Here is a 23885-nt window from a genome sequence, read left to right as displayed (position 1 = left end):
AATATAAGCTCATTGCATCTATTGTGTAATTTCAAAATATACGTCTTCACAGGAAGTTTGGTTTAGGCAACAAAACACTCAATTAGGTTTGGGAAAAGAGCATGGTTGAAATTTGCTGCACTGCCGTGCATTAAAAGCAAGTGAATGATTCACGTTACTAACGAGTGCTATAAACAAAATGTCAAGGTTTACTTTTAGTTTCACACAGGACACAAACAGCAATCTCCTGATTGGAAGTCCTGTGTTTCTTTGACCTACCGCCTCCCGACCGTGCTACTTTGTAGACTATCTTCTCTCTGTCTCTGTACAGACCAGTTTGGAGTAGACGTCACATTTACGTCACTGCAGTTGGGTTTGCATTGTGGTGGCTGAAAAACGGACAATGACTTCAGAAGTCAAAATGTCTTGTTGTGCAGTAGGATGTCAGAATAGGAATTTAAAAAATGCATTACTTGTCCCTTTGGGACTCATGCTATCATTGGTTTTCCAAAGCTGATGTCCTTAAAAGTCATATTGATAACATTTTTATTAATATTAATATTTAAAAAATAATAATTCATCCACAGAGCATTCAGAAAGGTGCAGAATCAAATAATCACTTCTCGTGAATTAATCATTTTAAAAACATTTGACGGGTCCAAAATGAATGTTTCATTTACCTCTGTGTAGATGTGTGACGTGTGGCTGCGGCTTCTAGCAAGGCTTGTGAGCCAATAGAATAACGACGTTGGTATCACGTGGTATCTCTGCGTAGTCAGGGGTCAAGAGTCTTTGGGTTTTCCAGTGAGTGTGGAAAAAACGGAAAAATGGCTGAGTTCGATGGTAAGCGGGGGGCATATCGGAGAAACACCACCGCACAAAGTAACCCAAATGTATAGCTACATGTTGCAAAATGAATTCATACCATGAAAGATTCATCACTTGGCATGACTGAGTCTCTCTGAGTATCACTCCACTCGACCATGAAAACGCAGGTTGTGCAATGAACTGGCAACCCATTGAGGGCGCATGGGCTTCGAGCAACAGCTGTGTTGTGACGGGAATGCAATGGAAGGGGGGAGTGCGAGTGCGACATCTAGTGGCAGGATGTTATGAATGTTGTCAATAGCACTTTTAATGAGCTAGCTGTTAGAACTGTTTGGTCATTTCAAGTACCAAGAAGTTTGTATAGATTCACATTGACATCTCCCAAGAGAAGGATGAAATGATCCACGAATCCTCTCTTTACACATAAAACGGTCTAAACTGATGACATTTGATAATGTTAGGACGTACGAGCTAGTTACAGGCTCATGGTCCGTGCTCTATTAACAGTGATGTATTACCGTCCTGCTTCCTGGCGCATGTTCCATCAGTCATGTTCAATCATGCCCCTGGTGCGCCATCCCCTCTGCTTTGTCCCTGGAAGAACATTGTTCTGCGGACTCTGCAGGGTAACGACTGGCTGTCGGTGTCGCTCAGAGCGCTGACAGTAGAGTGTCATTTAAACAGCATGGGGCTCTCGTTACAGAGGATTGAAAGGAAGAGCCACAGGGGAGAAATTAGCTGAATAATCCATTTTGTATACCAGGCAATAGCCGCTCTTACCCTCCTGTTTCAAATATAGACCCAGATGGATATGAAGAGACAGAAGATATTCAAGGTGGTAGTGTCATGAACTCATTTGGTCATTCAGTTGGTATTCAATGATTATGTAAATTCGAAGCTTGATTAAATTAACATCAGCAAAAACACCAAAATAATTAGATGGATTACTACCAATAGATGCACAACTCTACCATTCATAGGACCCATTATTTGGTATTTTTCAAGCTCCAGATCTGTACCCGAGTTTATCAATTCTGCTCTCTGAAATTCCACACATAAGCTTTGACAAACAAAATGCACTGACTGATCCATCCATCCATTTTTCCCCTTGTATGAGTCACGGGGGCAGCAGGCTTAGGAAGGCATTCCAGATGTCCAGATTCCAGCTCCTCCTGGGGGACCCCGGAGCGTTCCCAGGCTAGATGATATATATAATCCCCTCAGTATCTTCTGGGTCTCCCCCGGGGCTGATCGTAAAACCTCTCAGGAGGCGTCCTAATCAGATGCTCGAACCACCTCAACTGGCCCCTTTCAATGCAAAGTAGTTATGACTCTATTCCTATTTCCCTCTAGATATCTGAGCTCCTCTCAGGCTGAGCCCAGCCACCCTACGAAGGAAGCTCATTTCGGCGGCTTGTATCCGCAATCTCAGTTTTGGTCACTACCTGCTCTTGCCTGCTTCCTGACTCAAATAGCACCCAAACCCCCGGCTTCATGTTGATTTTTCGGGCCAAACCCCCTGAGCCCCCGGCCACCAGATGGTTGCCCGCAAGCTCCCCTCCTTGGTCTGGCTCCAGGAGACCGGGTCAGGTGCAACAACCTTTTTGTAGCCGATTCAAAAGAAGTCTAATAACTTTATCATGCACACAGAGAATGCAGGACTCACCGATACAGTCAGATAGTCTGCAGCTTTCTGGAACGTATGGGAACGTATCATGGATAAACAAAAAATCAAAAGCCTTAATTTTTAGAGGAGGAGCAGATAATAGTGTGAGAATACAATAGAATATGTTGTATTGTACACTCTTTATATTCAATGCATGAACTTGTTGACAACCCAACCATCCACCACTTGAGAGAAACAAAGGAGAAGAACATTTTCCCTTTCGGCATTGTTCAGTCAGTGTGAATAGAGACATAAAGAATAAATGCAAATATGGATTTTATTTTGACATCGAGGATCTGTTACATACTTTTCTCACTACCTGAGAAGCAAAATGTATGTCTTCAAAGACAAAGGAGAGATCATTGCAGACCACCAAAGGGATCCACGAAGGAACAGAACAAGGGCTGTGACATGCAGTCTGACTATGACTGATTTTCCATGACTGACACTGTCTGTAGGGCGTAATTCCCTTTAGAAAATGGATTCATCAATGGTTGTTTTATATTTCAATTTGGATCTTATTTTCTATGCTTTTGGTCATCAAATCTGCCTGTGTTTACATCAATGATGCTTGGTGCTCAAACACCTCCTCTCGTCCCTTCCTGTGTTCTGTCCTGAGGTCCGTCTGCTAAGTGCAGCTTGACCCAGGATCCATGATGGATCCAGGTCTCTGCAGGATATGGGACCAACACGGGCCTCCCCTTGCTGGGTTAGCCTAAAGTATTCTTTGATCCATTGTATTTTCCATCAGACAGCCAGGAGCAGGCTGTGTAGTGGCAGCCTGAAAAGTGATGCCAACACTGAAGTGCCTTCAACTTGCATTCTCTCTTCTGCCATCGGGGGGCAACTCCTTTGGTTGCAAAAAGAAGTTTGATTGCATGGAAGTCTATGAGACTTCTCACTTGATGTATTATCCCGGTAAACATTGTAACCATGACTTTATGGTCCCAATCTCTAGTTTCAAGTCTTGAATTAAGGAAGCTAACTTTGTCAACATCTTAACACCAGCAGTCCAAATATGGTCACTTCCGTTCACTCGTTGCAAAAATTTCAAATACAGCCAGAATGCGGAACTTGAATCTTCAAACCTGTAGTCCTCAAAAGAATCGGTGAAGTCACGATGACTAGATCCACTTTATAGTCTGGAGGAGTCTAATCTCCTAGCTGGGTTAGTTTAGCTTCCATCTTGACTCTCCTCCCTCTCCTCCTGGGGCAGTCAATTTTGCTTTTGGTGGCGTTTGGTCCAGCAGGTCTGGCTTAATCCAACCCCCACACATCTTTCTCCAATGTTGATGGGTGTATTCTGCCATAATGTGTTCAAGAATCGTGCTGCCAATACACAATGTGCTATGTTACAGTTAATTATCCTGACGTGGGAGTAACACTATTTTAGGATGTTTGCCCTCACCTTTTAAATAGCACACATCAAGTGATGCTAGACACAAACAACCATATTTTCTGTATTAGCTGATTATATCAGTGTTTATATTGGACTTTGTGTTCATGCAACTGTCAGTGATTTTCAGCTGTATTTATTTTAAGTGGGAGATTTGCTTATCATCAGAAATTCTTAACTCAGTAGCTCTGAACTATTTGTTGTGTATTTTTATAAGCTGAAAATGTCTGACATATTAGTAAGTATAGTGATCATGTTCGCAGCCAACAGCTGCCCATTTACACATCCAGCACAATCAAGCATTCACTTGGTGTTTTGTTTTTGTCCAACATATGAATAAAATTATTCATATTTACTCTCCTAACAACAGATTTATGAGCAGAGTAAACAGGAAGTAAAATAGAAAGAAAAATCTCCGTCGATCTGTTGTCTGTTTATCAATTTAATGTGGATTAAAGCATGTAAAGCATGTACAATTATATATGGTCATTTAAAGGTACCAGAGTGTAGAAAGTGTATTTTCATGTCTTTTTATTATAAAGGCAGGTGCTCTATAAATACTGTGAAAGTATCAGATCGCCCAATTCACAGAGAAATGCGCACAGCTCGTATTCATAAACTGTACCTTTAAATGAGCCATCTTCAGGACTTCCATAAGGTTGTGATGTCACAACGATACAGTCACAACAAAGTCACAATGCTGTGAAGATGGTGCAGACGGCGACACATTCTCACTCCCAACTCATCAAATATTGATCCTTGACCTAAGCTTCACACTGTTACGGTCTCTGTAAACCTCTAGCACCAGTTTGGGATGTGGCAGGAACGTTGCATGCATGAGTGTCTTTTCAAAACAAAATTTATGTTTGACTTTAGACGACTAACGACTTATGTAACGAGCGACAACCTGTACAAGCAACAAAACTAAGATATGTTGCCTAAGATATTAAGTATGAACATGAAAATGAGCATGATATCCCTCCTTTAAAATCCAACATAGACCAGGTATTGAGTTCATCAGCAGGAAGAACCCTTCCTAAAGATCCTTTGTTCCGTTTCTTCTAGGCTGCTGATCAGAAACGGTAATAGCATAGATGCTGCTGCCATGTATGATTCATATGAGGTGGAGTATCTTCCCAACGAAGGTCTACTCAGCACGTCCAGGCATCTCTTCACTGAGCTGACTACAGACGCTACCGGCACATCCACTGGCATCGCCATCAGGTACCAAGGTAAGCACCAGAGCTCTGGGTGATTCAAGCGTATCATGTGTTTGCCATGCAGGCGTCATACTGGCTTGTTTGATGTCAAAAATTGTAAAAGTGCATAGAAAACTTTGCAGCAAAGCCCATCAGAATGCATTATCATAAAAACACACAGAGGGACTTTAAATAAGAAGATGTTAACTCAGTAATTGCTTAATGCCAAGAACAGCTTGGCCTGTAAGGATTTATTGATTTTAAAGATATAATGACAAGGACCTTCAGCAGAATAAAAGCTAGTATAGAAGCTTACAACAGAGTGAATGGCTTCCAGCAATTATGCTATTCAGGTAGTCAAGGCGACATGAACACCAAATCAAATGTTGCATAAGTAGTGTGAAAGCAGTGAAAAACACTTTCCAAACACTTTCAAACTGTGAAATGAAAAGGAGAAAAGGGGTCTGGACACGAAGAAACTGGTGTTTTTAGTTTGGCAGATTTCTAAAAGGTACAACTTTGAAGGGAGACTTGATGTAGGAGCCTATTACAAACTGCATTGCCAGTTATTTTGCTTATTTCTCCCAGATTCCACTGGTTTTAATATATTGCAAAAGTAGTCAAGGCTCAGGAATGACAACAGCGATGCTTTTATATATGGATAATGATTGATAATGTTCACATCCTGCAAGGTCATAATATCAATGATTAGAGCACATAATATACCAGTCGAGGTCGGAACTGGTTGCTTACTCATGTAACATGATAAGCTCTGCTAAAAAGGATGTTCATGATGCTAATTGAGTGCCAATTAGGAAAGTTCTACATCAGGTCAGAAGGCCATGTTTCAAGGAATTATAGTTATATGATTAAATTAGTATTTCAATTGAATTTTATTTATTGTGTCATATTACAACAAAAGCTATCTCAGGACACTTTTCACAGCAGGACTAGAACACGCTCATAATATTCCAGAGTTAATGAATTTTCAAAGTCCCAACATCACCCAGGATTAACCACTCTATAAAACACAAAACATATAAACAGAAAATAACACTGGAGATGTCTAAATTCAAGCTTCAGTAATCCATCACTGTGAATGAAAAGAAAAGCAGCAAATTGCACTTAGAATGATGTTATCAGGCAACACACATTTCCATATCAACAAACACGTTACAGAGTCGCTTGAGAGCAGAAATGTGACAGGGGGATTGTCTCATTTCTGCTTTATACTTCTATCTTTTGTGATGTTTTATGCTGATTCCACTGAGAAAAACAGGAAGGAGAGCATTATTTAAGGAATGATTCGCAAAAATACAGTGCCTGTCATCAAAAGTAGCTGATGAAATGATATATCCCCCAAGGGTTGCACAACAAAACGATATATTCTTCTTCCGACTTAATGAAGGAAAGTTTAGATTTAAGGTATCAGCAAACATGACCAAAAACTTTAGAGGAAAAATCTGAGGGTTGATGATTACTGAAGACAGGAAGCAATCATCCTCTGGGTACCGTGAATGTCAAGGTAACCCGCCTTTGTTGTTGAGATATTTCAGTCTGGACCAAAGTGGTGGACCGACCAACACACTAGCCAAACCGACCTTCACATCCCGAGAACCGAACCACTAGCATGGCTAAAAATCCTAATTTTGAGTGGAGGAAACCTGGGTGAAGCTGAAGGGAATGTAGACTGATGAGACGGGGACTGGTGCCATGAAATATAGCTCTCTTTAAACCATAATATCTCCTCAATGGACTTTGATAAGTGCAGGAGAGAAAAAAAACTCATTCTAGTCAGCACAAAAGCCCCATTTCTAAAAAAAACCTCTAGATAACAAAAAGACATTTTTCACTTTCATTGCTGCCTTAATTGCAGTTTTTGCAATAAACACATTATTGGATGCATTTAAATGCATCCATAACTGTGTGAAAAGTGCCTCTCTTTATTTATCTTGTCTTTTATATCTGTTGCTTTTGTTGCAATTAAATGGAGGCATTCAGTAGATGCCCTCCCCAGTAAATCTTACAGCTACTTAATACAGTTTTTGCTTCTTTTGTGCTTGGGAATAAAAGAAGCAAGGGCAGTCTTTCAGTTGCACAGTATTTACTTCTACCAGCATGACCATATATATTAAAGTGAATATGATTTATGTTACAGTAAGTTTTATCATAATGGCTAGGGTTAGGTATCATTTGGCTTCTCTTATCTTTTGCCCAAACATTTGTCTTAGCACTCACCATCAGATCAGCAGCTCTTCCCTTCTGGTCCACAAGGACCACTTGGAAATAAAATCAGTGTAATCTGCTTAGGCCTCCGCTTCACTGCCGCAAATGGAATTAAGTCCAAAGGGAGCAACAGACCTCATTACGGCTATTAACAGGACATAATGCTGTTCGGCTCGTCTCTAACAGATGTGATGGTTCCTCCGTTATCCTGACAAACTATTCCCACCCTGGTGAACAGCTTTCCTAATTCACTAGAAATTCATTCAACCATTTCTAACTGCCAGTCCTGCTGCTTCTTCTTTCTGCATTTCCTTCAAAATAATGTATCTATTCAGAAGTATTCCGTGTTTCTGTTGCGTTTGGTCCTGTATGAATTCTAAAATGTGGGGTTATAAAATTCCCTTCAACAATGTAACAGAATAAAAAATATATAATAATTAGGCTATTTAATGGTGTGACTATTATTTGAGCAGTTGGGGTAATGTCATGATAACGTTGGCATGCTAACGTGCTCACAATGAAACCGTTAACACAGTTCTGGTCCTAGTTTAATGCGTTTGCATGCTGCTTATAAACAAAATACAATGAGCATCTAGAGCTGATGGGAATATGATCAGTTCTGCAGGCATTACCTAAAGTTCATCCTCTGGGAACCATGAATGTCTGAACCACCTCTTAGCCATATCATTTATGGGGATGCTAAATAGCTTGCAAGCGTAGCATCACACTTGGTTTTCAGTAGAAGCTCAGTCTTTTCCACCACTGAAAATGTTGTTGTATCACAGCCTTTGCAGCGGGCCACTGCTACGAACCTTTCGTGAAGTACGGTAACCTGACCAGTAGCGACAACACGTGGGCAGTGGGAGCTGTGGTAGAGTTTGCCTGTGATCCTGGCTATACCCTGGAACAAGGATCTGTCACCATTGAATGCATGGATCCCAGCAATCCCCAGTGGAACGAGACAGAGCCCGCCTGCAGAGGTCTGTATGCCTGTGTGTTGCTGAAACGTGACTTGTCTACATTAAATACATCTTCATTTACATGATTACCATTACCATTGTTTTTTTTTATTTTGTTTTGTTTATGTAGCTGACATGATTCCCTTAAAATGAAACATGTGCTGCCATGTTAGTCAGTCAGTCAACAAACATGCAACATATTTTCTTTTCTCTGCATCCAGTGAGGTTATTATTGATTTAATCTGTGTTGGTTGATGGCATTAATTTAATTAAGTAGTGTGCATATATTTTGATGAATCTCGTCCTTTGATATATCCAGTTTGGCCGTAATGAATTATGATTGGGGTGGCTGTTTAAATTCTGGTGGCTAAGTCTTTTGCTAATTATTTTAAAGTCAGTATATTGATAGGGGTGATAGTTGGAGGGTAGAATGGGGGTATTGCAATGCTTAAGCAGCACTGAGATCAGCACTGTGTTCATATGCGGGGGAATTTTGAAGTTAAGTTTTCGTCTTTCTGATGAATATTGGAGAAATTGTGAGCCTAAAATGTTTAAAGAAATAATGAGGGATTGTCAGTGTTTGGACCATAAATACTAGTGATGGTGAGGTTAAAGTTGAAGATGGAGCTGTTGATGATGATGTCCTTCTGTGTCAGTAATTGTGGTTTTGTGAGTGGTGATAGCATTGTAAATGGCAGAGAATATTGATTTAATTGTGAGGATTTAAACCTCTGATGGTCTAATTCTGTGAAGTGATTATCTTGCAATAGACATGTGTGCTGCAATTTGATAAAATGCTTTATGAGTTTAGTCTTTTTAGTCTGTGAGCCAGCCCCACGAATATTTCATGTCACAAATTTTACAGAGAGCATTTTTAAAATTCGGTGAGAATGTAATCCAATATGACATATAGTGTGTGTGCATGCATGTTTGTGTGTGTGTGTGTGTGTGTGTGTGTGTGTGTGTGCACATGTTGGCAGAGAGATGATGAGAAATGAAAAGAGAGATCGAGAGAGAGAAAAAGAGATAGAGAGTGATGTCTGTTACACTGACGGAAATAAGTGTATGATTTCCTGGTGAGAAATAAGAGTATTACATTTACGTTTTGTGTAATTTATTAAGGAAGGAGTCCAATAAGTATCAAACAGGCTAGCAATCACTATGGACAGATTGTAACCAGACAAAGTCTGAAGAGACCTCGCAGACACGGTCCAAGCATAGCGCATCCTCAACAGACAGCGTCAGATCAAACTATCCAGCTGAATAGGGACCGGCTTCTTTCGCCGGGACTGGCTCTAGAGTCTGAGGACTCCTCAATGTTGAGCAAGTCCTTTTATACACAAGTTGGTGGTGTGTCCATAGGCATCCGTCTGTTGTTTGTGTAGATGGCTGTGATGGATTGAATGGTTTTGTGTGCGAACTTCAGATGGGTGTGCATGAAAACCTTTATATTTTTTTCAGGGTCGTCAGGGATGTTTTCCGGTAAGTGGGAGAAGATTTAGTTGTCTCGCATGCTGCAAGACTTGAGGTCAAGAATGGTTTCTTTCATCATCTTATTTTCTTTTTCAACAGTAGTCAATTGTCTTTTGAAGTGTCTGATTTAGCTTTGTGAGAGAGGAGAGTTGCTCCTGGCAGAATCCCAGGCTCTCTCTTAATCCTTGGAACTATTTATGGCGCACTTCAATAAGCAATAATCTGGCATTGGATGAAGATAGACTGGAGTTTATGAACCACAGTTAGTCAGTTGTTGTTAGTAAGAGATAATCGTAACTATATGTGTTGGTCGATGAATTGCGGAGGTGTTGGTGGGTTTTCGGATCGTCCCGCATAATGCAAAGTCAGTGGAAGCACTCGTTAATATAATATTCCAGCAGGAAATCGGAGTAGATTTAGAAAGTTTGTTGTTTTATTCAGCAGTATCATCTCGTCTTTCAATCCCGTGCCTCCTCACAATTCCTTTTGTAAAACTTTTGTTTGGTTCGATCAACATTCAATAATTTTGGCGTCTTTTGTCACATAAAAATATAACCTGAAATAAACAATTTAAGAATTAAAAAATTTGTTTTTATAACGGCATTGAATTTAAGAATTGAATCTGCTGTTTTGATAACCTGCCTTGATTCTCTGTGTGTCCTCAACAAATGAAGTGCAGCATTGCCTGTTAATGGTTGTGTATGTGTGTGTGTGTTCCAGCCGTGTGCAGCGGTGAGATCACAGACTCAGCCGGAGTGGTGCTGTCGCCTAACTGGCCCGAAGCCTACGATAAAGGCCAGGACTGTATCTGGGGAATCCACGTTGAGGAGGACAAGAGGATCATGGTGGACATTCAAGTGTACGTATCCACCTTCAACACGTTGCCCCGTTTGATCCGCCCTTCCTCCCCCTTTGCCCTTTGATATGCATGAAATCACAAACCGCTTCCTCGGCCCTCTTTTGAATCTGATCATCGCAAAAAAACAACAAAACCCTTCATCTCCCGCGTTGCGTTCGCCAGTCCTCGGCTTCAAATGGTGCCGCAGAGGCAGCCTGGAGATTACAAAGAGCTACCTCACCATGACTGGTTACACACATTAAAAACACAACACGCTGCTAATGAAAGAGCGCTCGGCTTGTGAATGAGATGCGTAAGTGCCACGCAGACAAAGGTTAATTAGGTGCAGCGGAGAAAACTAATTATATCAGACACACACACACACACACGCACACACACACACACACCTCTAGAGGCTGCTGTGTGGAGTAGAGGGTGCAAGTGTGCAGCACGGAAGTGTGTGTTTCCTGTGATTGCTGTGCCGAGGTGAAGACACAGGACGACACACCCTGCCGTGTCAACGCCCGATAAGTCAGTCAGCCATAGAAAATCATTTGCTATATGCAAGCAAATTAAGGAGGGCTCATTTGAATATGTCGGATCTTCAGCTCTGTTTTCCCTCCCTCTCTGTCTCTGTCTCCCCCCCCCCCCCCCCCCTCTCTCTCTCTGTCTGAACAGCACCTGCGCTCTTGTTGTACAGCACTGATTAATGGCCTCTGTTTTTTTTAAAGGAAGTGTGTCAACATAAGTAATTGCCGCAGTTCAATTAGCAGAGCAGGTGAGTTCAGGGGAAGTGAAGGTATCCTGTGAAAACATTTAGACAATACAGCAGCCTAGAAGCACAACACAAGGAGAGGATGACGTTATCCTACTACCTGCATCTTTGTGTGACCCATTTTATTTTAACAACACAACTTCGAGCATTTGTAAAAGTGTAAAGGAAAACAGAAGATGTGTATTCAGATGATCATAGTAAACCTTTCACATCCTTTGAAATCCTCATGTTTATCAGATCCTGCCGTCGCTCCTCCGCAGGCCAAATATGGTCACTTCCTTCACTGGTTACAAAAATTCCAAGATGGCGACAGCCAAAATCCTTCAAGACTGTAGTCCACAAACCATCTATCTCTACTCATCCTGGCGTCTGCATTCTGACAGGCTCAGATTACAAAAGACCCAACCTCTTGGGGAAAAAATGACAACCTGTGGCAGAGACAAACATCAGATATTCAATGTAATGTAATGCAAAGCAATGTTTAATGTGTGGAAGACCCCTTTCAATTTAAGTGATTCCATACGGTCAAAGACGTCATGATGTGTCCTGAGGTGGATCTACTGATTGACAGCTTACCCATCAGATACACACAAAACATGTCTGTGCCTGACGTGACATTTTTTTAATGGAGCTTTGCTTGTCTGTTGTCATATTTTATGAACATCATCATCACCTTAAAAAGGCAATCGGGAAAATTACATTTTCTGTTAATGTGGTTGTATAAATGTAATTTATGGTGCTGTTAGATTGCTGCCAGGCTGCCACATGAATATAGGTACTCTGCCTCACTTTGTGTTTGATGGGCAGAGCAGCAAACAACATTTTGACCTCAGTGTAATTATGGCTTTTGAAAGGTTTGAATATGAATTGAAGCCGAATATTTCTGTGAGATAAAAAAAAAGAATATGTTGTTTGCAACGATGGCATCTATCTTTTTTCGACATTTTTTTACTTTTGGATTTTACAATGCTCTTGAGTCAAACAATACCATGAACCCTCACTGGAATCTGATTCAACAAATAGTATTATACTAATATATTAATATAATACTAATACGATATATTAGTGTAACCTGATCATTATTCACTACTGTGCAGAAATATCGGCTTTAAACAGACATGCAAAATCAAATGTTGATTTAGATTTCAGAATATTAACGTTATGAGTGAAGCATGGAACCATTCAGTGCAGCCCGAGATAATATCGTATTATTTCCTGTTCTGTGTATAGATAGCCATTTATTTGACTGGCTCATTGATACAAGATAAGACAGAACTGTATTAATCCTGAAGGCTATTCTTGTTGCACACATGGCTCATGAATTCCAACAATATAAGATTAAAAAAACACAACATAATAATAAATATGAGTTTGAGATATTTAGTAAAAGAAAAGAAAAGACAATTACAACAACAAAAATAAAAACCAAGAGTAGTGTAAGTGTGTGAGAAATAATAGTAACACAAGTCCCTAATAGAATATCAATAAACAATAAACATTTATAAAATTGAGATAAATGTGGCTGGCCAGCCGTAAGACACATTTTATATTCATCATTCTTCAAAGTCTAATAAATCTCAGTGTCTTCTTACTGTCCAGCTGCAATAAACCCTTTTCACAGCAGCTACTCCATCAGGTGGCACCCTCTGTTTGTAAAGTTGCATTCTCTCTACTGGCCATCAAAATAATTCTCTGCAAAATTTACATTATTTCTCACTTGATTTATTATCTCAGTAAACATTATAAACATGAGTTTATGGTCTCATTCTCTAGGTTTAAGTCTTCTTTAATACAGCATAATGTTCATATTCATACCTTGTGATTGTCGCTACCATGCTACCAATGTAATTAGCTAAGATGACTTTAGCTGTAAAGTTGACCTTAAATTATGAAGATAGCTTTGTTAACAGCTTCACACCAGATCCAGATGGATCCAGATCCATTAACGTTGCTGCTTGGGGTGCTGCTCTGCAGCTTGTTATCAGATCCACCCGTCGCTCCACCACAGTCCAAATATGGTCACTACCTTTTATTGGATGCAAAAATTTCAAGATGGCGACGGCCAAATTGCTGAACTCAAGGCTTCAGAACTGTAGTCCACAAAGCAATGGGTGATGCAACGATGTCCACTTCATATATGCAGTCTATGGTATGCATGATTTTTCTACACTACCACTAAACAAGCATGACACTGGCAGCAGGAATGTGTATCACAACAAGGAGATTATTCTCATTGAAGTCAAAAACCCAGATGGGATTGTGTCCACATTGTGAACCAAACCTTCTGGTTTGCGCAACCTGTCTGGAGTGCAATCGTGAGGTAAAAATGTCAACGTTATCCTCCTGAGAGCAAGGCAGTCATTAGTCTGCTGTTCATTATTCGTAGATTGCAGTGTAAACTTAGCAGCAGGGATCGTTAGTTGGGGATTTCATTGTGTGTTTATTTTTTGTGTGTGCGCAGAAAAGCTGTGAAAAGTCTGCAGCTCAAAGTGAGGTGTGAGCATGCTGTGGTCCAGTCTCCCAGACATGGGGATATACCAAAAACAATAAAACAATGTCCACAAAGAGGAGCATTCTAATCTTGCACAAAGTCTTCTTTCTGTCTGAACATACGCCCGGCAGGTGTATGAGCATTTACATAAGCTTATCAAGAGCAGCTGTTCTGCCAAAGCCCTCAGGGTTAGACAGTGTACAGAGATATATGAGGCCTTTAACAAGGTCCACACAGACACCTGTGCACATATCTCCTGCTCCATCTGTGTAATGGCAGGAGGGACATTATTACCGGGGTATATCAAATGACTTTTATGGATGGCCTTCAAATGAAGGAGGAGGGAGTGGAAGGTGTGATTAAAGTGAAAGTAAGGCAGTTAAATGAATGAAATCACCCTAGAAATGTGGTCTACTGTCCACTGCTGCTGGATTAAACCCTTGGCTTTTTAAATAACAGTAAATGTTGACATCCTTATCAGTCTGCATCATAAAAGGAACAAGCCCAACTCACATGCCGTTACTGTTCGTTGTGTTGCCTCATTTGGTGTTTTATCCTTTCGTCTGTTTTGCGCAATTTGCATGGATACTAACGCTGGGTTTTATGTTACGTGTGATAATGTGATAGCAAGTGTAAGCAGAGTAACTTCACACTGGACACTGTACTTCCTTGCTGATAATCAGCGAAACAACTGTGCAGAAAGAGGATAATACATGCAGACAGAGAATAGTTGCATGATGATGCTGCAGCACCACCTATTGGCCAAATGGCACCAACCATCATGTTGAAGTCAAACATCCTATTGACACATGTCCACCAAATATAGTCATGATAGCACGAAGCGTGCAGAGATTTTCCATTTTTTTTTAATACTATTTACTAAATGAACATCATGCTGTATTGAAGCAGACCAACCATAAACTCACGTTGACAATGTCAACTGACTTAATACATCAAGGTAGAATTAAGGTAATTTTCAAACGTTCTTTTTGCAACCAGAGGAGCAAGTTTAACGCACTTAAGCTTTGGCTTCACTTCTTAGAACAGGGGGGCGACCGTAAGGGGCGTGACTTAGCCTCCCTACGTGGATGGTAGGCGAAAAATAGAGTTCTCGAACTCCTGATTACAACACTTTACAGCTCCACTATTTGTTGTCACCATAACAACGAACAACAATTGATTTGACCTATTCAAATGGCCAAGGCAAAACGATTCCTATTCTATGTGATTCCGCCATTCCCTTTCCTGTGTTTCAGACTTTAGGCGAGACTCATATAGCAGATCATAAAGTGAATAGTTGGGCTAAAATGTGTTGGCAGAGGATCCCAGAGGCCAGGCCAAACTCAGCCCTGATTTTTTTTTCAAATTGAACTAAATCAAATTAGTGTCAGGGAATGGAGGCTTTGATTGATTTTTCTCCACAGATGCACTGCAGAGCTGCACAAAGCCTTGTTTAGCTTAATCACAACAAATTTGACGCCAGCCGACAATATTTCTCAATCTGCCTCGCTCTCTGAGCAGGTGAGAGGCTTTATCCGTTAGCAATCAAATAAACATGCAACACAAGTGAGTGACAAAGACGCTCGTATGCTCGTTTATATGCTTGTGAGGACCAGACGTAGACCTTCAGAAGGACATGATCCTCATCAAAGAGGACACTTTTCCAGGTCTCACCTCACATAATGAGTAGAATTTAATTTTGACAATGTAAGCTGTTTCGATTAAATGTATTCTAGGATTATAACTTGAGTTTATGGAGTTCTGGTTTTCAATGCAATTGAAATTTTGAAATGGGGAGACTTTTAGCCAGAGTTGGAAATTTAAGTTATTAATAAATTAAGGTTAATTATGTTGCCTTTGTAGTTGTGAATGAAATCAACTCATAAAGAAACACTAACAGGCTGACTTGAATTATTTGATAAAATAGGTAAGTAAGAGTGACTTGTGCGTATAATGGCAGTACATTTTTTGGTAAAAAGAGGAAATTATACAGCTCCATCAGACTTGACTCAAATTGAAACAATATGAAGCCAATGTCAAATTTGATAAATATGTTATCAGGAAAAGATATTATTTAAATATGGTGAGTGGTCACATCACTTACATATTTTTCAGCTGTAAACTGTTTGTTGATAATTGTTCTGCAATGTGTCAGAAAATAGCAATACTATTGTGTGTGTGTGTGTGTGTGAATATGCCTCCACAGCTGAAAGAAGACTAATGTTTCTGCCTGTGGAAAGACAAACACTCCTCACTCCAGTTCTCATCTGCTCACAACCTCCCTCGCAGTCGTTTCTTCCAGTTTTTTAGTAAAAAGAAAAGGTCTAAAATAAACATTTCATCCTCCATCAGGCTTTTGCGATGAGTCAATTCGATCTACGCCTCTTGAACCTTTGATTTTCTGGCATTCCCGTAGTGATTAATAGCTCGATCTCAGGCTGGCTAATGAGTTTTATCAGGAGCGGCTGGTGATTAATTAGCGACAGCAAAGAGCATGTCACTGCTTTATTCAGACTAAGCCGTTTCTTCCACGCTCTAAATCTTCTCCCTACGAAGAGATAGCTGAGCCCCAGGTGACATTTTTAAACAGCTCTGTGGTTTGTAAGAGCTCCAGCTTTACAGGCTATGGTCAACTGAGCACTAATGCACGGCCCTTTGACAATGAAACTGTCACAGGAAGTCTTGACTCATAAAGTGGAATGTCTATGCAAATCACCGTCAGCATTGTGATTGTTGTGTTCAGGCTGACAGATGGGGTTTCTTCTTTTTTTATTGTTAAATATTTAAGGGAAATTCATTTTTTTTATCCTCACATTTTAACATTTGACTTAAAACCTCTGTTTGAGACGAGATGTGACGTTGTCTAAGAGAAGCATCATTGGGGACAACGAGAAGCAGGCTTTCTAAAATCTTCCATTTCATTGTCAATGGGCACTGCTCTGATTTCAAGATTGGTTTCCCATCAGGGTGAGAGCTACTCAGCCTGTGAAAACGGTTCTCTCCTCTGACGGGAGCTAAAAAAACACACCAAAAATAAACCGGAGCTTGGAGACTACCTGTGGTGGGAGGATCATTTTGATCGATTTAAGTAGAAGGATGGACAAGTTGTTGTCATCTTGCAGACTTCATACTTTTTACAAATCACTTTATTCACCTTTTTTTCCTGACAACGGTTTCTTGATGAGCATGGGAATCACGCAGCCCCTCGTGAATGATATAAGAGCCTGTCTCAGTAATAAATAACCTTGGTTTTGATCCCCTTCACTGTCATTTTAAAAATGCCAGAAGGCACCGTAAGGTGTTCCATTAATGTTCTGTTCTGTCAGACCTCCTCATGGTCAAAAGAGCTATTTCTGTGTTTGGTGTGACCTGTAGGTCGTGACAATGTCTTTCACTGCAAGAGTGAGTTTAAAGGTGCATATTTTTTTATGAGCATTTTCAATCCTTATTTTCCAAAGAAATACAGATAATAAAGAATGCATAACAATAAGTCATTAACTTAAATGGAAAACAAAGACAAATCTACAAACAAATAAGTGTTAACCCTACCTTTTTGATATACAAATAATAATAATATATGGAACTAACAAAACTGTAACAAAGTTCCAAAAACATTAATAACAATCATACTTTTAAACGTTTTAAACGTTAAACACCTTGTTTAAAAAAAGAAATCTCTCTCTCAGGATTCAGTTGGGGAGCAAATGATGTGCTTCGTAGAATTTCTGTGCAGTTTTGAAGTAAATTGTGTATTGGTTGGTTCATAATAACCTGATCCATTTAGAATCCATACAGCTCACTTCTGTAGCATGAAAACTGCATAGTGTTGGTTTTATATGCATTTACCCAAACCTCCACACAGCAGGTAATATATGGAACCATGAGATAGCGTTTCAAAATATATAGTGAGCTCTTGTTCAACATATCTATTGTATTTAATGTTGCAATGGATTAAGACATTTCTGTGGTTTCCAACATCATGTACACTATCGAGCCCAGAAATGTATGATACATTTTGTGACGCCAAACATAAAATCCATGAAAGGAAAAAATATCCGTAAAACAGTTTAGCTGGACACTAGAAACAGATTTGATTCTCTGTGCTTGCTCCTGTTGCAGGTTGAACATTGGGAAGAACGACCTGTTGACCTTTTATGATGGAGATGACCTCACAGCCAAAATACTGGGTCAGTATGGAGGATCCAAGTCCCGATTCAAGCTGTACACCTCCACCGCAGACCTCACCATTCAGTTCCAGTCTGACCCCGCCACCAACGTCTATGGCTACGGCAACGGCTTCGTAGTCCACTTCTTTGGTAAGCCATAGAGCCAGATCTCAGACCACGTGGCCTTAACTAGGCTATTCACATCCCTCTGGGTGAAGTATATTGCTGAAGTCTTGTTTAATGTCTCATATAAATACAGTCTCATATTGTCCTGATATAACAGTGGATTTTACCCAGCAACAGAGACGTGAGAGGGAAACATATGGATGGTTGGAAAGAATAAAGGCAGCAAAGCAGCAGAGTGGAGAGAAAAGCAGTAAGTTAGGCAAAATGAAAGAAGAGGAGGAGAAGGGAATTTGTTTTTGCAGGTATGGAAGCAATAAGAGGCTGTCCCTTGTGTTGGCAGGGCCTTTCCATCAGCAACACGCCATGGCCAGCACACTATATCTGATAAGACTTAATGAATTCAGAGGGAAGGGAAAGCAACAGAATACAGATGATCCACAAAGAGGAATAAAGGGAGTACCTTTAATACAGTTTCTTCATGAATCTCATCAGGGGAGTGTAAACACGAGATATTAACGTGGGCATGTGTCAGAGAATGTTGCTTTTCTAGAGGCCAAGTGCAATTATTTTGGTGCGTTTGTCCAATTAGAGTGTGAAGCAGAGGGCCTGAACCTGCTGCTGTGTGCCTAGGAATGAGCCGAGCAAAGCCAACGGACTGTTGGTTGGCAGGTTACAGTTAAACTGCAGGAGACTCATTGGAGTTGCTGGGAAAATAGAGGCCCCATGAATGCATCCCGCAGCTTCAAGCATATCTTTATGGAACATGTATGCTCTTTATCCAGGTAGATGCCAATTGGAAAGCTACGGCAAGAACATTAACCTTATACTTATTATAGAATATGACAATATGACACATTAAGGCCTGGTACACTGTGTCATGTTGTGTTGACAATAGTTGACTACCTTGAGAGAAACGTGGTTAAATCTCTGGTCGTTAGTCCAACAATGATCCGGAGAGACATCTACGGAGAGCAGGGCTTCAGGGACAGTGTCAGAATTTAGGTCCAAATTCTTAATGATAACGTCTACAAACCACAGATGGAAACAGGGCATGAAATTATAGTGTTAAATAGTGATGCTTGGTCAGTGGACCTTCACTTCAAACTGTAATGGTCCAGGATGCTCTCTAGTGGAGGTTTTGGATGTGTCAGGGACAGGGTGTCCACTTGTTCCATGCATAAATGTGGATGTTGGCAATCTGATAAATAATCTATCTTTCCATCCATCTATCTTTCCATCCATCCATCTATTTTCACAATGCGCAGGAGACTTTAAGACAGGCAGAGCATGCTTGATTTTTATTGACAATATGTCACTGCATTTATTTCTTTACATTGTAAGTTTAAGTATTAAACCTAAAACGGAAAAACCATTGGATGATGAAGATCACAAAGGTTCATCCTGTAGAGAGCACATTTGTTATGGTAATCTGCCTATGACAAGAAATGTTTTGTTTGTGAAGTTGATATCAAGGCATGAGGATAGCTCCAAAAGAAAGTTCAAAGAGCGTTCAAAGGTGATCCTCTGAGGAGCATGAATGTGCCAAATAACTTGCTTGGCAATGTGATAGCCATTTCTTGGAGAAAAATAGTAAAGTAAAGGCCAGAAAGTCATTGAAAATATCAGGAGTCATCCTCAGGGTACCATGAATATGAAAACATTTCCTGACAAAGTAGCCAGCAGTTGAGATATCTTGCTATCATTCAAGCTGTGGAAAAGACTGGTTTACTGAAATTTGTATCTTTATATACTCAACCTTTCTCAAAATGTTCCTAATTTCCTGTCTTATTGTCTTCCTTCCTGTCTCTCTCTGCCCCCTCCCAACACACCCATGCAGAAGTAGCTCGTAATGACACATGTCCCGAGCTTCCAGAGATCTCTAATGGCTGGAAGAGTACATCTCACCCTGAGCTGGTTCAGGGCACCGTGGTGACCTACCAGTGTTACCCTGGTTATCAGGTGGTGGGCGCCGAGTTGCTCATGTGCCAATGGGACCTCACATGGAGCGGCGACCTTCCAACCTGTGAAAGAGGTAAGTACAAAAACACCACTACTGAATTATCCATTTGAGATGATACAAGCAAAGGACCTGAGAGTGGACATGGTGGATACAGGTGGCGCTACACAATTTGCAATACGTCAGTTCATGCACTCAATGCAGGAATTAACGTCTCACTCATGTGTGCAGTGTCTGATGGTCCTATACCAGATGTGTGTGCATGTGTCAGGGCCCGTTTATCACTGCTTGCTGCTTAAATTGTGAATTGTATACTATACTATACTATATACTATATGGTCCCTTAAAAATCCCCTTGGCATGTACAATACAATGCAATGCACAAAATTGGTCATCAACCAGGTCTCTTTCTCAACTAGTCAAATACCGTCCTGAAGCGGCTTAACCTTGAATTCTCTCTGCTGGCCATCAGGGGGCAACTCCTCTGGTTGCAAAAAGAAGTCTGATTGTATGGAAGTCTATGAGAAAATGACTCACTTCTCACTTGATTTACACCTGATGGTGACACACTGGGCTTTCAGCTAACTAGATGTAAACTCACCCACAGAGTGAGAGATAGTCACCGAGGGGCAGGCAAGGGGGTGAAACAAACACAGGAGACTGCTGGTTGTGTCCCTTGTGAAACTACAAGTCATTGACATTTTGTCACATCAGTCATAAGTCCCGCAAGTCATTAGCGTAACCCAAATTAACCAAATGCTTTTCCTAAAGCTAACTAGGTGGTTTTGTTGCCTAAACTTAATGTCCTGCGAAGTTTTGTCGCGTAGAGCCTTAAGCGTAATGTCACTGACCACCAGAGATTTGTATTTGAGAATATGATGGTTTCAGTGAAAGATAATTTTGTTTCCAAATTCTACTTTAACTGCTCACTATAAATAAACTATGGCTGAATGAATGAACTAGTGATCTAATCTACACCAGCTCGATTTTCAATTGTACAGCATTCACTTCAGGAATTGAGTAAAGGCAAAATTAAATCTAATCTTTTTTTCATTGGGTTTCTTTGACACACACACACACACACACACACACACACACACACACACACACACACACACACACACACACACAAACACGTACACACACATAATATGATGCCAGTGACCAGCCCCACTGTCAACAGATGGATCCATGGCTTACTTCCATCCTGTGTTTCTAGTCTAGCTGGCTCCTCTCCTACTGGAACCAGAAAAGGCCTGACTGGATGCCGGGACAGACACAACTCATTTCTTAATCCCACCTCTCTTGGCTCATGTAACCTGGCTCAGATATACAGAACTGGACTTTCAGATATTTAATGAGTTCCTTGATACTCATGATTAGACTTAAGTATTGCTCTGCGGACTTCCAACGCAAAGCTTCTGTTATAAGAACCAGTCGGTTTATTTCATCATGTAAATTGTATTTTGACAGCATATCTACACAGATATTTTTCAGAATGTAATGCACATTTTGCACAGTATGCAATATATGATTTGGACCCTTGGTCATGGGTTGTAGCTTGGTCTTGTTCATCCATCGTCTACTGCTTATCCTGTATTCAGGGTCGTGGGGGGGCTGGAGCCGATCCCTGCTGACATTGGGCGAAGGCGGGGTTCACCCTGGACAGGACGCCAGTCTATCACAGGGCCGACATGTAGAGACAAACAACCATTCACACTCACATTCATACCTACGGGACATTTAGAGTCACCAATGAACCTATCCCCACCCTGCATGTCTTTGGACTGTGGGAGGAAGCTGGAGAACACGGAGAGAACCCACGCTTACACGGGGAGAACATGCAAACTCCACACAGAAGGAACCTGGGCCGACCCGGGAATCGAACCCGGGATCCTCTCGCTGTGAGGCGACAGTGCTACCCACTACACCACCGTGCCACCGCTTAGCTTGGTCTTATAGCTATGCTTTTTTCTTACATCCAGCTTTTGGTTTTCATTCAATGCAGTACTGCATCAAAATAAACAAGCAGTCTAATAGCTTCCTTCAGGGATATAACTCCATCAATCCATCCATCCATCCATCCATCCATACATTTTCTACCGCTTATTCTGTATTCAGGGTCACGGGGGGGATATAACTTATTAATGTGAATATCTGACTTTCATTTGTCAAAGTAGTAATGCTGTTAAAAGTGCATGTGGATTAAAAAAGAGATTGTTAATTTTGCTGAACTGCAACCACCGTGGCAACAGCTAAAATGGTAAATGCTAAGACATATTAGCGAGTTGTATAGTTTGATACTGACTTGGCCATTCTATGGCAATATCTCTCTAGAATTGACTTACATTAACCACAATAAGCTACTGGTCCTACCAGACCTAGAAGGCCGTGATTTATTGAACTGAGCAAGCTTGTGTTTTATTGCTTATGTATTCAATGAATGATAAATAGGGGGGGATGAAAACCAGATATTTCTTATTCATCGATCAAAGTGACACAGTCAATTCTGTGTCTCCCTCAGTAGTAGGCATGGGTCGATATGAAAATTTCATGTCATGATTATTCTGGCCAATATAATTGCAACTCACATTATAATCCCGATAATCATCAAAATAGCAGTAGCACATACTATAACCGAGACCAACAAACTTATATCACTATAAGCCATAAGGAGCAGTATCCCCCATGGCAAAGGAGAAAAGGAGGCTGGAGGCCAAGATCAAGACAACACAGAGAGAAGTTAGCCAGCTGTCAGAGCTACAGAAAGGTGCTAGGAACTACCAAAGGATATACACTAAACTATCCATACTCTAGAGAGGCACTAGAGACTGCCAAACAAAGACTCACAGCCCTGGCTACCTGCCTGAAGAGGTATAATAGAGAAGTAGAAGCAAGGAGAATAAACAGGATATTCTCCAACAAAACATCCAAATTGTGTTAACAGACCCACTCAGGGCTCCGACTGAACAATACTGGAAAACATATGGGGGAAGGAGGCAACACGTGCTCAGTGGCAAATGGATTTGATAGCAGACCACAGAAACCTCCCAGAACAAGACCCAGTAACCATCACAATGACAGATATCCAATCATGAGCACCATCTCTGAAGAGCTGGACAACACCAGGCACTGATATGATCCACACCTCATGGATGCTACTGTCAGGCATGGAGCAGAGCAGGAGCAGAGGAATAGTGAGCGCTAGAGTCACTATCCAGAATGAAACAACCAAGGTTATGGAGGTCCATCAGGAAGATGGTCCCACGTAATGACCTGCTAAGGGAATATATCATACAGCAGAAATCATGATACAGCAGAAACAGTAAAAAAAACTGTTTGGAAGACAGCAAACTGAAGCAACATATGTTATACCAGGTATTAAAGCTGAATCTGGTGATGACTACACCTCAGGTAGTTGACCAGGTCTTTAAAGATTGTATGAAGTTTATATGGAAGAATTGATCTTCCAAGGTCTGATCAAATACACATTTTGTATGCTCTGATTGTAGAGGATGAAGGTAGAAAATGTTCTAACTAAACACTGAAACTAGATTCCAACGCAAGCCTCAGACACAGGAGAGTCCATATAATAAGAGTAGGTGAATGAATGAATCAGAGTGAGAGCAGACAGGCCTAAGCAGGACATTGACTGGGAATGAGGGACGATCTTCAGGGGGAGCTGAATACACAATCCAACGATGGCACACAGGAGAAACTGGATACAAAATCCAGCAGAGCAAACGTTGGCATGGACGGGATACACAATCCCATGTAGCAAGCACACAATGAGCAGGGCACAGCAG

At 40.8% G+C, this 23885-nt stretch overlaps 1 protein-coding gene across 1 annotated transcript in view; it reads left to right on the top strand.

Moving 5' to 3' along the window:
- LOC311019992 (seizure protein 6 homolog) overlaps nucleotides 1–23885 on the top strand; it is a 171751-nt gene that overhangs the window by 129790 nt on the left and 18076 nt on the right. The window contains exons 7-11 of the mRNA XM_084019692.1: nucleotides 4935–5101; nucleotides 8080–8274; nucleotides 10447–10585; nucleotides 17950–18146; nucleotides 19960–20154. Coding sequence (XP_083875818.1) covers nucleotides 4935–5101; nucleotides 8080–8274; nucleotides 10447–10585; nucleotides 17950–18146; nucleotides 19960–20154 — 893 coding nt within the window. The remainder of the gene's footprint in view (nucleotides 1–4934; nucleotides 5102–8079; nucleotides 8275–10446; nucleotides 10586–17949; nucleotides 18147–19959; nucleotides 20155–23885) is intronic.

The sequence above is a fragment of the Eutrigla gurnardus genome (assembly GCF_963514095.1).
Source record: "Eutrigla gurnardus genome assembly, chromosome: 10".
Lineage (NCBI taxonomy): Eukaryota > Metazoa > Chordata > Actinopteri > Perciformes > Triglidae > Eutrigla > Eutrigla gurnardus.
This window is presented reverse-complemented; position numbering and strand designations above follow the sequence as displayed.